Source organism: Mandrillus leucophaeus, unplaced genomic scaffold (genome assembly GCF_000951045.1).
Source record: "Mandrillus leucophaeus isolate KB7577 unplaced genomic scaffold, Mleu.le_1.0 Scaffold64, whole genome shotgun sequence".
NCBI lineage: Eukaryota > Metazoa > Chordata > Mammalia > Primates > Cercopithecidae > Mandrillus > Mandrillus leucophaeus.
The window spans coordinates 5,218,175-5,233,736 of record NW_012106919.1 but is presented as its reverse complement, the minus strand read 5'-3'; the positions used below and the strand labels follow the sequence as shown (position 1 = coordinate 5,233,736).

General features: G+C 40.2%; 1 protein-coding gene across 1 annotated transcript; it reads left to right on the top strand.

The window, feature by feature from the left end:
* Window positions 1-10,608: 10,608 nt before the first annotated feature.
* NHLH2 (nescient helix loop helix 2) lies at window positions 10,609-15,343 on the top strand. Its single transcript, XM_012000823.1, has 3 exons — window positions 10,609-10,788; window positions 11,195-11,524; window positions 13,343-15,343. The coding sequence occupies exon 3, from the start codon at window positions 13,351-13,353 to the stop codon at window positions 13,756-13,758; it is 408 nt and encodes a 135-aa protein (XP_011856213.1). The 5' UTR covers window positions 10,609-10,788; window positions 11,195-11,524; window positions 13,343-13,350; the 3' UTR covers window positions 13,759-15,343.
* The last annotated feature ends 219 nt before the right edge of the window (window positions 15,344-15,562 follow it).

Here is a 15,562-nt window from a genome sequence, read left to right as displayed (position 1 = left end):
ATGGGTGTAGCAGGTATACAGAAAGTAACTGGTAGGTCTTTGTGGCCAGACACAAAACACTATACACTCCCCAGACTCTTTTCTCATGTGAAGCAAAAGCTTTAAACTTCTGGAAGAGTGGCAGCAAAGACTGTTGCCTAAAGCCCAGGAAAAGATGCATTATGGAGAGGGGTTAGGGGTATAAGAAAAGGCTATCTCTGGGGAGACGCACAAAATCATCTTGGACCTAACATCTCAAACTGATATAAGGCAGAGGTTTTCTACCACTAGGAAAGGTGAAGAAAACTCTTGTTCAAGATCAACTATTATTAATACAAAGCAGAATTTGGCTGCCACAAGACGGAGCAGCACGAATGCAGGGAGAGGCCCAATTTCAGAGGCCCTCCCTAAGACATAGACTGGAGTAGAACAACAGATAAATCCATTTACCCTGAACACAAACCTGGCAAAAAGTAACAAGCAAAAGTAATCTAAGACTGGGGATGGGGAAAATCCGTGGTGAAAGATCTTCCCTGTGGTACAGGCATTCAGGAAAGCTGAAAGCTGATGGTAGAGCAATAAACCTGAGAGAAGACTCTGGCATATCAGTGTCCACTCTAAGCACAAGGCAAAGGCAGCCCACCAATGGAAGAATTAGGAGCCTGTGGTGCGATCATGGTAACCATAGCAACAACAAAACCTAAACCCAGCTCAACTCCTGACAGATTGAGTCAGTTCTCCACATTAATGGCCTTACACAAGAAGAGTCATTCTCATTTTCCACTGTTAACAATATTTACCCCATTCTCTACTATTCATGCAAGGTCTGGCATTTGCTCAAAAATTACATCACACACACACACACACACACACACACACACACACACATATACACTACCTACTATCAAGAAACAGTGACGTCAACATCCAATACCCAGATGTTGAAACTAGCGTACAGGAACTTTACAATAACTATGATTAATATGTGAAAGGATATAGTAGAAAAGGTAGTATTTATAAAAGATGGGGAATTTCTCCCATCTTTTTGAGAAGAAGAAACATGTATAAAAGGTAAGGAATTTCTCCCATCTTTTTCAGAGAAGAAGCATGTATAAAACATAGGGAATTTCTCCCATCTTTTTCAGAAGAAGATATCTTTCATCTGAAATTCCCCATCTTTTATACATGCTACCTTTTTTACTATATCCTTTCACATATTAATCATAGTTATTGTAAAGTTCCTGTATGCTAGTTTCAACATCCGGGTATTGCTAGAAATTAAAAACCTAATATTGGCCAGGCACGATGGCTCATGCCTGTAATCTCAGCACTTTGGGAGGCCGAGGCAGGAGGATCATCTGAGGTCAGGAGTTCGAGACCAGCCTGGTCAACATGGTGAAACCCCTTCTCAACTAAAAATACAAAATTAGCTTGGTGTGGTGGCGGGTGACTGTAATACCAGCTACCTGGGAGGCTGAGGCACAGGTGCTTGAACCCAGGAGGTAGAGGTTGCAGTGAGTCGATTGCACCATTGCACTCCCTCCTGGGCAACAAGAATGAAACTCCATCTCAAAAAACAAACAAACAAACAAACAAACAGAAACAAAACTAACAGTGGAGATAAAAAATGCTTTCAACATACTCCTTAGTAGATGTATGAACCCAGCTGGAAAGAATCAGCTAACTTGAAGATCTGTCAACAGAAATTACCCAAACAAAAATATAAAAAGAAAGAAGAGTGGGAGAATAAAATCAGAACAGGGCATTCATATCAAACATAATAATGTACATATAATTGGAGTCCCAGAAGGATAAGAGAAAGAAAATGGGGAAGAAGAGATATTTGGAGACATAATGAATGGCCAAGAATTTTCCAAAATAGTGAATGACAGTAAATCACAGATCCAAGGTCAAACAACCCCAAAAGGATATACACCAAACAAACAAAGAAAACCTTACACATACCTAGATACATCATAGTCAACCTGCTAAAAATCTAAAATAAACAGAAAATTTTGAAGGCAGCTGGGGAAAAATGGTGGGGAACACATTATATACAGCAAAACAAAAAGAATACTTAGTGTAGACTTTTCATCAGAAACTATACAAGCCAAAAAAGAAATGAAGCGACATTTTTAAAGTACTGAAGGAAAAAATAAAAATAACTGTCAACTTAGAGTTCTACACACAAATAAAATTTTTTGAAAATGAAAGCAAAGACACTTTCATAAAAACAATAGGTGAGAAAATTCAGTGACAGCTTACTTGCTTTGTAATAATTGTTAAAGTTCTTCAGGCAGAAGGATTACGTTACCAGATAGAAATTTGGATCTACACAATCGAATGAAGAGTTCTGGGAAGGATAAATGAATACTACTTAGCAATAAAAAGGAACAGCTAACTAATACATAACAACATGGATGAATTTCAACATAACAACTGACTAAAAAAAGGCAGACAAAGCCAAAGCATATTGCATGGTCAATATATAAAATTCTAAAAACACGAAATAATGTCTAGTGACAGAAAGTAGATCAGTGGTTTCCTATGGGCTTAGGAAACATACACTCACCATACAACCCAACAATTTTATTCTTGGTTATTTACCCATGAGAATTGAATGCACGTGCCCTCATAATACCTGCATAAGGACTGTTATATCAAATTTATTAGCTGTATTCTTAATATCCAAAAACTAGAAACCGCCCAAATGTCTATTAGTTTATGAATGGATAAACAAACTGTGCTACATCTATACAATGGAATACTACTCAGTAATAAAAAATAATAAAGTACTGATACATGCAACAACATGGATGAATAGTAAAAAAAACTTTATACTAAGTAAAAGAAACCAGGCTTGAAAGTCTATACTTTCTATACTAAGCAATTATATGTTTATGACATTCTGGAAAAGGCAAAACTATAGGAACAGAAATCAGATCTGTGGTTGTCTGAGGTTGGATATAGATAAAAGGATTGGCTACTAAAAGGTACAGGAAACTTGTTAGGGGAATGGAAATGTTCTATATTTTGAGTGTGTTGTTTACATGAGTGTATACGTTTGTGAAATTTGTAAAACAGGACATCTCTTGAAGGATGAGTTTTACTGTATATAAATTATACTTCAGCAAACTGATTTTAAAAATTAGGCACCCAAAATAGGAAAGCAAATCTCTCAAATTTTTCAGTGATGTTTAAAATCATAGCACACTCAAGCCAGTACTTTTAAACATTTCACTAAATATAAAGATAAACGTTTAGAAACCTCTTTTAAAGTTTCTTATTTTATAGCAAAAGCCAAACTGTTGGGGAAATAACTGAAATAATACTCAGAACCCAGTAGAGTGATAAACTAAAATCCTTTCTCATATTGACAGATTCCATTGATGGACACTTGGGAAACATTTCTGAACATTCCTGAAATTTTGAAGAAATAAGTATTAGATCAATTTATGCAGTGTTGTAATTATGTCAGTTTGTTGTTTATGTGGATTAAAAAACAGCAGCTATTTCTAACGTGTTTGAGCATGTGGTACTTTACAGATTCTATCTCAGAATCTTCTGAAATACATAAAGAACTCTTTTAAAGGGCGTATAAATGGAAAAACGTATGGGAGCAGATACATTCACAACTGAAAGGATCTTTAATAGAAAGAATAATTTATGGAAAAATTATGGAAGTGTAACCACTGAGGAAAAGGCTGCTTTAACTCAAATATATATAAACAGCCTGGAGTCAGAGAGACCATCACAAACAAAATTTATTCACTAAGTAATTGCTATGCAAGAAATATGCATAATTTGAAGCCAAAGTATACAAGATGTACCCATGTAGTTAGTTTTAGAAATACGAGTCTTTCAAAATATTATAGAATCTTTGCAATAAATGAAACGGGAAAATAACATAAAATTCTAGTGTTCCACAATGAAAAGTGCTGTTTGGCAAGTGGTAAAGCACGTAAAGAGTACTTAAAGAGTTGCTCAAATTTAAGATAAGTGTTCCAAAGTTATTTTTTATGACAATGTCAATGGTATGCTACCAGCAGATTAAAAAAAAAAGAATGCACACGCAATGTGTCTCTTTATGTGCATATTTTTAAATGAATTAAATGATAACTTTAAAAAACATTGTACAATGGTGTAGGCATTTTGAAGAGATCTAATTTAGAAATTTTTCCATTGTTATGTGATTTTTGCTACCCCAAATAATGCAAATGTTAAAATTTATTATATCTGAACACTTGAAACACTTGGAAGCATAGATTTCTAGGTTGTTAAAAATTTTTCTAAATCAAGAGTTTTATGCATTTTAAACACATTGTTAAAAGAAAAACTAATTCACATTAGAAAGAGACTTATTGTCCAAATTTCAATAAAACTTCGGAAAATTTCATAGATAAGAAAGAAAAATGAGAATGATAATTTAGTTAACACAATCAGTGATTAACTTCTGTTAGACTTTTGATTTTTTTCTTATAGCACATACTTTACTGTTTCATAAGAAAATAAATGATCTACCACAACAATGTGTATATGTCTGAATGGATTGGGGGATTGGAAATATTCTTTTATTAATATATGTTTAGTGAAAATAAATAGCTCTCAAATTATGTCCTATCACTTATGGTGTTTATATCGATACTAAAATATTTTTGTCACAAAAGAGTTTCTATTTTGTCCCCTGTAATTATTACTAATGAGATAATATTGGCTTATATAAAATAAATTGATTTTTTAAAGTTTTAATTTTTAAAAGTTGGGAATGGTTATCCACCACAGATATCAGCTCACCAGCACAAGGAGTGGACCATAGATTCATACAGAGCAAACTAGGGATACCATTGTCTATCTTTAACCTCTGATTGTGTTGACTCCCACCACGGTTCAGGTCACATAGATGGCAAGTTTTCAAAAGCACTACTACAACTGGTGGTAGTCTCTTCTATTCCTTTAAAGAAAGCAAACAAACAAAAAATTATAAAAACCCTTACCATTTAAGATATAATCAATGACAATAAGAAAAATATTTACTAGATAGAATAATAAATAGAGTAATACAGTGAAAATAGGAATTGTTGGGGCTCAGAAAATAACTCAGAGTATGGCACTTTGGCATCCTGAGTACTTTGAACAAAAGGTGATTCAAAATCCCTTAAAAGCAAGTCTCTCTCTGAACTTCTCATGCCCGCCTTTCTCCTTGCTCCCTTTTCTCCCCCAAAGGCAAGCCATAGAAACTAGAATTTCCCTTCCCCAAGGTGGATCATAGAAACTAGAACCCGTCTCTCCAAAGCCAGCCATACAACCTAGAAATAGTATTCTAACATTCTCCCATTTTTTTTGTATAAGAGCTGGCCATAAAGAAATTCTCTGACCTACTCTGTCTGCAAGTAGACTATAAGACCCTCATTCTAGAAGGGGTCTTGCCCTATGCCTGGAAAAAGGAATGCCACACAGAGAGGCCAAGAAGAATCTTAACACGCAGGCTTTCCTGAGTTTCCTCATTCAGTCTGTTGCTGTAAGATCACTCCCTTTTTGTCCAGTCACATTTCTGCACGGCTATCCACTCTGCATCAAATCTAGGCATAAAAATGGACAGTTTTCCTTTGGATCTTTGGGTCTTCATTCTGAAGACTCTTGTGTCGTGTAAAACTCTGATTACATAAATATGTTGTGTTTTCATGTTAACCTGTCTTTTGTTAAAGGAGTGTCAGCTGTGACCATTATGATGGGTGAGAAAAGACATCATGCCCTTTACCCACTACAGTGATATACATATCACGTGATACGTCTTCTGAATTTTCTAATAGCTTTATTGAGATACACTTAACATACCATAGTTAAGGTATACAGCTCAATGTTTTTTAGTATATTTACAGAGTCGTGAAATCATCACCAAAATCTAATTTTAGAATATTTCCATCATCCCAAGATGAAACTCTGTGCTGATTAGCAGTCACTCCCTGGCCCCTTTCTTTACCCCATCTTATCTGTGTACAGCCATTAATCTACTCTCTGTTTCTATAGATTTGCTTATTTTGCACCTTTCCATATGAATGGAGTCATGCAATATGTGGTCTTTGTGTCTGGCTTCTTTCACTCAGCATAATGTTATTGAGGTTCATCCATGTTGTCTCACGTACTAGTACTTTGTTTCTTTTTCTTGCCGAATAGTAGTCTATTGTATGGTTATATCACATTCTGTTTATCCATCCATCAGTTGGTGGACCTTTGGGTTGTTTCCACTTTTTCTTATTTGTTTTTAAAATTGACAGACAAAAATTGTATACATTTATGATGTACAATATGATGTGTCGATATATGTTTACATTGTGGAATGATTAAATCAAGCTAATTCACATATCCATCACTTCACATGCTTATCATATTTTGTGATAACATCTGAATTTTTATATTACATCTTTTTCTGCTATATCAGCCAAAAACCAGATTCTAAATAAATTGAGCTTAAAACCAGATGATCAAATCATTATCTCAACGGGTTAAATAATGAGTCTCACAAAATTAAGCTTATTGCTCTCAGAAGTTCTACATTATCAATAATACCTTATGCTGTTAATTGGTTTTTGTGCTGTGAATACATAAAATTAATTATTTTACAAATATTATTTTTGTTTATCATATATTTAATAAATATAAATATTTAAATTTATAAATATATTGATAAATATTTATAAATTTAAAAATAAATATTATTTTTATCATATCTTTACATATATCTTTTTGTGTATCTTTACAAGTATATGATATACTAGTACATGTACAAAGTAGTACATGTACAAAGCTTATACATGTACTACTGTACTAGTATATTATATAGTTATAATTGGGTATATACATATACTCAATATGTATGCCCCAAATTTTTATCTATGGGGTACAAAATTTTAAAAAATAGACTGGAAACAGCTGTCTAATGAAATTAACAAATAATATAAAGCCTCTGTAGTCCAACAGTATCTGGCAAAGTACTAGATGAGCAGTAAGTATTTAAACTACACTGATACCGTATTAGCCCATTCTCAGGCTGATATAAGAACATACCTGAGACTGGGTAATTTATAAAGGAAAGATGTTTAATTGACTCACAGTTCCTCAGGGCTAAGGAGGCCTCAGGAAACTTATAATCACGATGGAAGGGGAAGCAAACATGTCCTTCTTCACAAGGCAGCAGGAGAGAGAATGAGAGCTGAGTAAAAGGGGAAGCCCCCTATAAAACCATCAGATCTCGTGATAACTTACTCTTTATCACGAGAATAGCATTCAATTACCTCCCACCTGGGAATTATGGGAAATACAATTCCAGTTAAGATTTGGATGGACACACAGCCAAACCATATCACTCACTAACCGCCCCTGAATGCAAAGGTGGCAATTTATCTAAGTTTTGTGTGTATGTATGTTTCTCCCTTGCCATATGCATTTTGGTGAATAGTTCTGTGTGAGTATATCTGTGTATGATACAATGACCACAGAAACGTAGTACTTTGTGTTTGAGAGTGTCGTTTTTGAATTTAGACCACCTGAATCTCTATCTTAGCTCCATAATTTATTAGCTATATGACCTTGAGTAGATTGCCATCTATTCCATGGCCTAGTTTTCTTATACACAAAATTGGGACAACAGTACCTATCTACCTCATAGGTTTGTGGTGAAGGTTAAATAAGTTTATATGAGCAGAGTCACTGTACCTAGGTCTGACACATGGAAAATGCTCATTGTAGTTTGGCCACCAGAGCTATAGACACACACACACACACACACACACACACAGACACACACACACACGTGGATGAGTATATCTGGATATGTTTATTTTTCTATGTCAATCTATATCTGGTCCTCAATATGTATTTATACTGAATAGTAACAATAATAATGATAGCCGATACTTACTGAACATGAGTTCTAGGCATTAGTTTAAGCACTTTACATAGATTATCTTGTTCACCTTCAGAAAAAAAAATATGACGTAACAACATTACATAGCATACTTTGATTATTCCCATTTTACAGATTAGAAAACTAAGGTCCAAAAGGTTTAAGTAACTTAAAACTAAATTCACACAGGTAGCATACGACAGAGCCACAAAGTCTGACTTTTTAAGCCACTACTTATCACCTCCCCATTCATTTAATAATATTATTTAATATTACGCTTATAGTCTATAGTATCATAATTTGTATGGTGCTTAGTATTTTATGAAATATTTTCAAATACATTGGGTCTCATAGCAAGCCTGTGAAATGAGAAGTAAAGTATTATTATTCTCATTTTTATAAGAAAGCAAACTGATAGAACTGAACCATGGGTGTCCTTTGGTGGAAGAGTTTCCATGTTACAAATATCCAGGGTACCTCTGTACATAAGGAGTCACAGCATGAATGAACTGAGTACCTATAACGTGTCAAGCTCAGACACTAGTGCTGGGGATATAAACTACAGACCTCCCCTGGAAGCATCATAGCCTAGGGAGAGACCAGTGTGGTAACCAAGAACCAAGAATCACGGTACACAATATGTAGTCTCTAAGGGAGACATGAAAGGAGTGTTTATGGAGCACAGAAGGAGGGGCCATCTGTGCCAGGGAGGTCTTAGAAAAGGCAAAGGGATGGGGGAGGGGGAGGCTTTCCTGGAAGAAAGAATGCATGGGTGTGAATGTGAATCCATGTTTGTGTCTATGACAGTGTGGCTAGGCATAATGAAGTATGGATCTGAGTGTGTACCTGTTTATATAGGCTTACTCCTATAAGTATTAATTTTTGTGTATGCTGGCTGCTGGTGTAGAATGAGTAAGCCTGAACATAAAAGAGAATTTGTCTGGTATAACACACACCATAGCAGAATTGGACCTGCCCTGATATGCACAACCCATCATGACCCCCCAACACCAGGGGAACCAGAGATGCTGGTCCTTTCCCACTGTAGCAGCTGCCCACTCTAGAGCTATGGTGATTAGACTCACAAGTTTTTTCAATTCATCAGTCTGGGTGTGTGGTGGTCTAATAGAGCCAGCCAGCTTGTATGAGTAAGGGTGGGGGAAAGAGGGAGGAGGTACAGGTATCTGTGGGTGTGCATCTGTGTGCACACTTCTGGTTGTGTGTGAATGCTTAGCATTGGCTGTTCCTAATTAGAGTGAGGAAACCTCCCTTCTCCCTTCGTCATCACCACCTTGGGGTGTTTATCCACTCACCTGTTTCCATTGCCACCTGTATGGGGCCGGCTTCTGTCTTCACTTTAACGTTCTGGGGATATCTAAAATATATCTCTGTGCTGGGGTTAGGCAGAAGCAAGGCTGGGAAGTGTTGGTGCCCTTATTTGGTGGAGGCACTCCCTCCTTTCCCCCACCCCTGCCCCATTCTGGTCCAGGAATCTCTCAAAGGAGCAAAAATGTGGGCAAAGGCAAGTAGTACTTGTGGAAGCCATGAAAAACCCGGAGGGTCACTCCCAGGGGTGGGCTGCTCCATGTGCCTCCCCTGGTGATAAAATCTGCTTTTAGGGCAAAATTAAGGAAGGCAAGTGAGGACTCCTCTCTCCACAAATGTTCCCCTAGGAACTGGGGAGGTGGGAATAAGGCTATAACGCTCTTTATTTCTTTAAGCTTGTATGAGCAAAACAAGCCCAAATAATCACAAATAATATGTAGTTGATATTAACTATGAGTATCTTTATAAAATGGCAAAATAATTGAACTAGATTTTATTTTTTATTATAAAATATATAAATTCAGGGCCATGGGATCATGTAAGGCAAAGGCATTATGTACTGGAATACACTGGTAATTTGTGTTTACACCTTAGCACAAGCACTGCCACACAGTTAAAATATTAGCACGTTAAGATGGGCAAGAATGAAGTGCAATAATCAACACATGTAGCATGTCATATTTCAGCTTGAAAGAATAAGTGGGTGGAGAGAAAAACAAACATGTACAGAAAAGTAGAATGATCTCACATTCGTGGTCCTTGAATATGTGGATTCTCTTTCTAGTTCCATCAATGGCTTAATCTATTGAAAGCTTCTTACTATCTATTGATAAGTTAGTCTATAGCAGATCATTTCTCAAAAATATTAATATGCTTAATCAAACCTTACTGAAGTATTTTTTAAAATGTAAATGATCTCTAATAAATGTTAGCTGTTGCATGTCTAAATACTTTATGTTTATTGCAGCATCTTATATAGTATATATTTCCTTGTTCTGGACCCAGATATTTTTCTAAATATTAAGGGAAAGTGATGGCTTTGTAATATGTCCAGGGAATTTTTTCATAGTCAATATATTGTTTATTTGCACTTAAATATTTCATCAATAATGTGGAAAACAGAAATAGCCTGACTATGGCTAGAGACTGTTTAGAGGCTAAGATTTCTATCATGAACTGCTTTCAACTGTTATATTTTATGGCACAGATTCAGTGGGAATCTGATCTGCTAAAATATTTGGGCTGTGAAAACTCCCACACTGTGACAGATGTCAAGTCCAATTAAGTGACTCATGTCCAGGTTTCTGTCCAATAGGATTTCCCATTAAATATCAATTTAGGGGGAAAAATTCCATCCCCCTTCCTAAGCCTTTATCTCTTCCACCATCTCCAGGCTGAATCAATTGGTACCAGGAGAGCCCAGAAGCCACACACGCATCTCTGCCTCTTTGCCCTGGCTCTCCCACCCTCTTCCCGTCTTTCTCTGCTTCCTTGTCACTGTTACTCCAGGAGACGTTTACTTTTCACCAACCTTTCTCCAAGCATCTCCAAGCCACTGACTATATATATTTTGCTACAAGGTAAAGAGAGGAGGGGGTGGGGATGGGGGATACAACCAAACCTTGAAAGACTTTGAAACTGGAAAATAGGTGTCTATTTATACAACATACAAGTAAATGAGGGAAGAGGAAGAGGCAACCTTAGCTCCGAGTTACAGTATTGTGTTCCTGGGAACTGGGGAGATATCAACTGAACAAAGCCTTATCTCAAAAAAAAAAAAAAAAAATCACTTCTGAGCAAGATCACATCTCTGTCCTGCACTTCCCAGTTTCTGCTCAGCCGTATTAGGGGAAGGAAAGGCGTCCGATAGGAGAGGAATCTTATCTTAACCATCTTTCTTATTGATTATTCGCGCTATTAGAAAGTGGAGGAATCAGCCCTTCGATGTGATTGTGTTTATCTCTGTATCTCTTTTGTTATTTTTAGAGACCTAGAAGAGGAAAAAAGGCACGAGACTTTTCAACACATCGTTTAAAAAAAATCAACAACGAATCTCTTGAAATGTTTGAGAACAATTAAAAGGAAAACGCGTTTTTAAAAAAATCTATCAACTAAGTGAACAATCATTCATATCGTCTACATCCTGAGATATTATCGTCCCTCGCTGCGGACACCAGCGAGATGACAGCTGCTTTTTCATTTTTGAATGTAATAAATATTTGCTGCTTTTAATATTTTCTGGAATCTCCCCTCGCTATTCCCTGGCATTTTAACTCTAAAGATTGGAGAACAGATTATCAAAAAGGCTTTTGCAAGGTAAGACTCCTTTAAATAATTTTTTTCAGCTTGAAATAAGTTAGATTATTCATACTGCATTTATAGATGCAGGTCATTCCATAGTTAAAGAGATAAAGCGCATACACGACATACTATTTATGAATATTTTTAAAGATCTGGAGGAGAATTTAACATGCTTTGAGGGCAACCCAGGAACTTTTTACCAGAACTACAACTATTTAGTGCTTATTGTGATTTTCCATTACTCGTCTATTTATTTCTGCCCTTTCAAGCTGACTGTGTAGATGCAAGTTGTTCTACTCATAAACGTACCCGAGAAAAGCCCGTAGGGAGTCACAGGCAGTACTGGGATCATTTGTTTTTATTTTGCCGTAGAGGACCTGATTTCCTCGCAGGGAAATTAAAGCTGTTTTGGCCCAATTCGCTCCTCAGCAAGTGAGGTGCTGGGAACCGATCACGCATCCCCTTGCTTTTGTTTCTCTAGAAGCAAACGCTCCTATATGTCGCCGACGCGATTTCCCCCGCGCCGAGCGTCGCTGTGGCTGCCCACGCCAGGGCCCCGAGTCCGCAGCCGGGTCCTCACTCTCGACGCCCGGGGGGCGGTGCGTGCAGCCCCCGCAGGGGCCTTTCTCCTCCTACCGCGCCCCTTCTTGAAGCCCGAATTCCCCCGAAGCCCAGCGGTTCCGAGTGGCCCCCTCCCAGAAGGCGCGCAGTCGGGGCCGATGCTCCAGGCGCCCCGGAGAAGCCTGGCCAGGTGGCGTTTCCAAGAGGGCACAGTTAGAGGAAGGCTAAGCACCGACATGCCCGGACTTGGCCAGGCCACCCGGCGACAGCTGCGGGCTACCGAGCTCCGGTTCCGGGAGCGCCCGAACTTTGCCTGCAGAGATGCAGCTCCCACCGGGACAACACGCTCGGCACCCGCTCGTCCCCGCCCGCCCCGCCCCGGACCCTTCCCTTCTCTTCCCTTTCCTCTGCATCCTCTCCTCCCTCAGCGGCCCGGCTGCCGGCATTTTCCCGCAAGGTGGTCGCCAGACTGCCGGGCGCATTGTCTGATCCCACGTCGCCGTGTCCCTAGGTCCCCTATGTGTGTGGCTGTCTGCGTGACAGATGGTGCTCCAGGAGCCCGCAAGGCCATCGGAGTCAATTTTCTTTTGAAAGGCTCCGCCACGTTTGTTTAGTCATTTCTTTATGATTTCGGAGAAGCGCGAGGGGTCCAAGAAGGCTTCCCGCCCCCAGCCGCTGGCTCTCTGCTTGCGCTCCGGGATGGAGGTTCCTGACAGCCCGCATCCCAGCGCCGGGCGCCCCCGGCGCAACCCCAGACCAGCGCCAGGCCCTCGGGCGCCGCGGCTGCCCGGTTGCTTCGCCAGAGGCCCTCGGGGCGAGAAGCTCACTTCGCGTCACACCGCCCCCATGAAAACCCAGATGTATTCGTTGTTCGGAATCACTCGTTTGTCTGGGAAGGGGACGAAGGGAGGGAGACGGAATAGCGCGGTTGGCATTTGGCCGGAAGAGGCACAAAAACCCAGTCGCGACCCTATAGGCCTGCGGTCGTCCCCCAGGCCCCGGGCCACAGGCCCGCCGTGGCCGTCGGCAAGTCGAGGTGTCGGGTCCAGAATGCGGCCTGGGTCAACTGCGTCCCCACTGGCTCCCGCGCCATGGGGACGCGCGGGACTCGCGCCCTCGGGCCAGATCCTCTCGGCGCCCTCCAGCGTCGCGCGCCGGCCTGCTGTGGGCCGCGCGTCCGCTGGGAGGGCCGGTGTGGTAGGCCTCGGCCGCCATCCTTCCAGCAAAAGACCCTGATTTCTTTTACTGATTAATTTTCCGACCCCTCCTCAGCCTCCAAAATGATGCTGAGTCCGGACCAAGCCGCAGATTCGGACCATCCCAGCTCGGCGCACTCGGATCCGGAGTCCCTGGGCGGCACGGACACCAAGGTGCTGGGCAGCGTGTCGGACCTGGAGCCGGTGGAGGAGGCCGAGGGCGACGGCAAGGGCGGCAGCCGGGCCGCCCTCTACCCGCATCCGCAGCAGCTGAGCCGCGAGGAGAAGCGCCGCCGCCGGCGCGCCACCGCCAAGTACCGCTCGGCCCACGCCACCCGCGAGCGCATCCGCGTGGAAGCCTTCAACTTGGCCTTCGCCGAGCTCCGCAAATTGCTGCCCACGCTGCCCCCGGACAAGAAGCTCTCCAAGATCGAGATCCTGCGCCTGGCCATCTGCTACATCTCCTATCTCAACCATGTCCTGGACGTGTAGGGCGGGGTGCGCCGCAGGGGGCCGCCTGTCCCGGTGTCCGCGAAACGCGACGGATCAGGGTGGCCGCCGCTGGGGTGGCGGAGGCTGCGGTGGTCCAGCGAGACGGCCACCTCAAGAGACTCGGGCCGGGGAAGAAGCTCGCTACCTGTTCTCTCTGGTCAGCAGGGCAACAAGAGAAGGTTTCCGATGCAGGCAGGTGGGGTTGTCTGGCGAGCCCGGGGGCTCGCAGGGGGGATTTTTCAGGCCAGGAGAACCTCGTGGAGACACTCGAGATGAGCCACCTCTGGGGCTCCCCAAGGGTTGTTGCTTTAACCCACTGGAGACTTTGAGTTCTCCTACGTTCATCCGCCACAAATCTTAATGTGTTGAAAGAATGAGGGCAGAAGTTCAGAGTATGCAGGCTCATAACTTTAGGCTATCTGGAATTTTTCTAATGGACAAATCACCAAACACTGGGGAGGAGGAGAGAGGAGGGATCTCGCCCGTAGAGATGGAAGGCACAGAAAGGTGCGACAGGAAACTTTCCTTTCTGTTGTGAAAATAAAGATTATATTAGAATCCAAATAAACCCTGAATATTTAGTAAGGTTAAAAAGACAAATTGAGAACGATTAGACGCACTGTGGGAGGATTTGAGCTTGGTGAGATTTTATCTCCAAGATAAGACACCAAGGTAGACAGGAAAATCCATATTTAAATGGAAAATTTAATATCTGATTGCTTTTGCAGGCGAAGTGCCCCTTTATATATCCAAAAACATCTATTTGTGACCTTAAACATGTGGACCCATAGGTGCAGTTAGAAAAAGACAACCTATTTTTATTTATGTTAGAAGGAGTAGAGTATTTTTTTCAAGACATTTATTTTTCAGAGTGGTGATACTTTTACTTTGGATACTCTGTGCCAATTTATTTATAGTCAAGTGTTTACACTTTTTCCTGTGGAATAATTATGTCTAACTTTTTACGTGTTTGTTGAGATTATACTGTGGTCTTTCTTTCTGCTCTAATTATATTGCACTTATATAACAAGTTTCCCACTTCTCCCTGTTTCTAAACATATTTTATATATTAAGATGTTTGTTCTTGAAAGGTTCTTTTGTTGTGAGATCAGCAACACTAGCACTTCACTATTATAGTTTTTTAAAAAGTGTGTTATTCTTATCTGTAGTTATGTCTGAGAAGTCCTTTACAAGCTGTTTATAAGGAGAGTAGCTTCTTTGTGTGTGTGATGTTTGTGCGTGTGATGAATTTAGGAAATTAAGTTATTTTCCTAAGGAAAAAAAGAAAAAAAGAATTCAGAACTACTTTCCTCTGTGACACCAAAAAGAAAAGTCTATAACCTGAAAATGTTTCATGTTCTCTGCTGTGAAACTCTTAAAACAAGGAGTGTATTTTAGAGACAAGGGAAAAAAAACCACATCTGCTATCCAAAGATTTTAGTCTTTTTCAGGGTTTTTTTGTGTCTCTGTTGCTTTATATAATGCAATATTTTGTAGTGAAAATAGATATAATCTGGTTTCTATCTGACGAGTTTTTCATATCTCATGAATGGTGCGCTGTTTTGCATATAAATAAAGGTATCAACTAAAGTCCTCTCTTTTATTTTAAGCACACTGTCTAAAAATAATGGACATGTTAGCCGAGCATGAAATATCTTAATGGACTCAATTCCTTGGAAAGAAACTGGTAAACACAACAAAATCTTAACATCAACATATTTATGTAGTGAAATATTTGATGGTCAAATTTGGACGTGGATCAGTCCCATAAATAGATGCCCTACGTATGATGGTGACATAGATC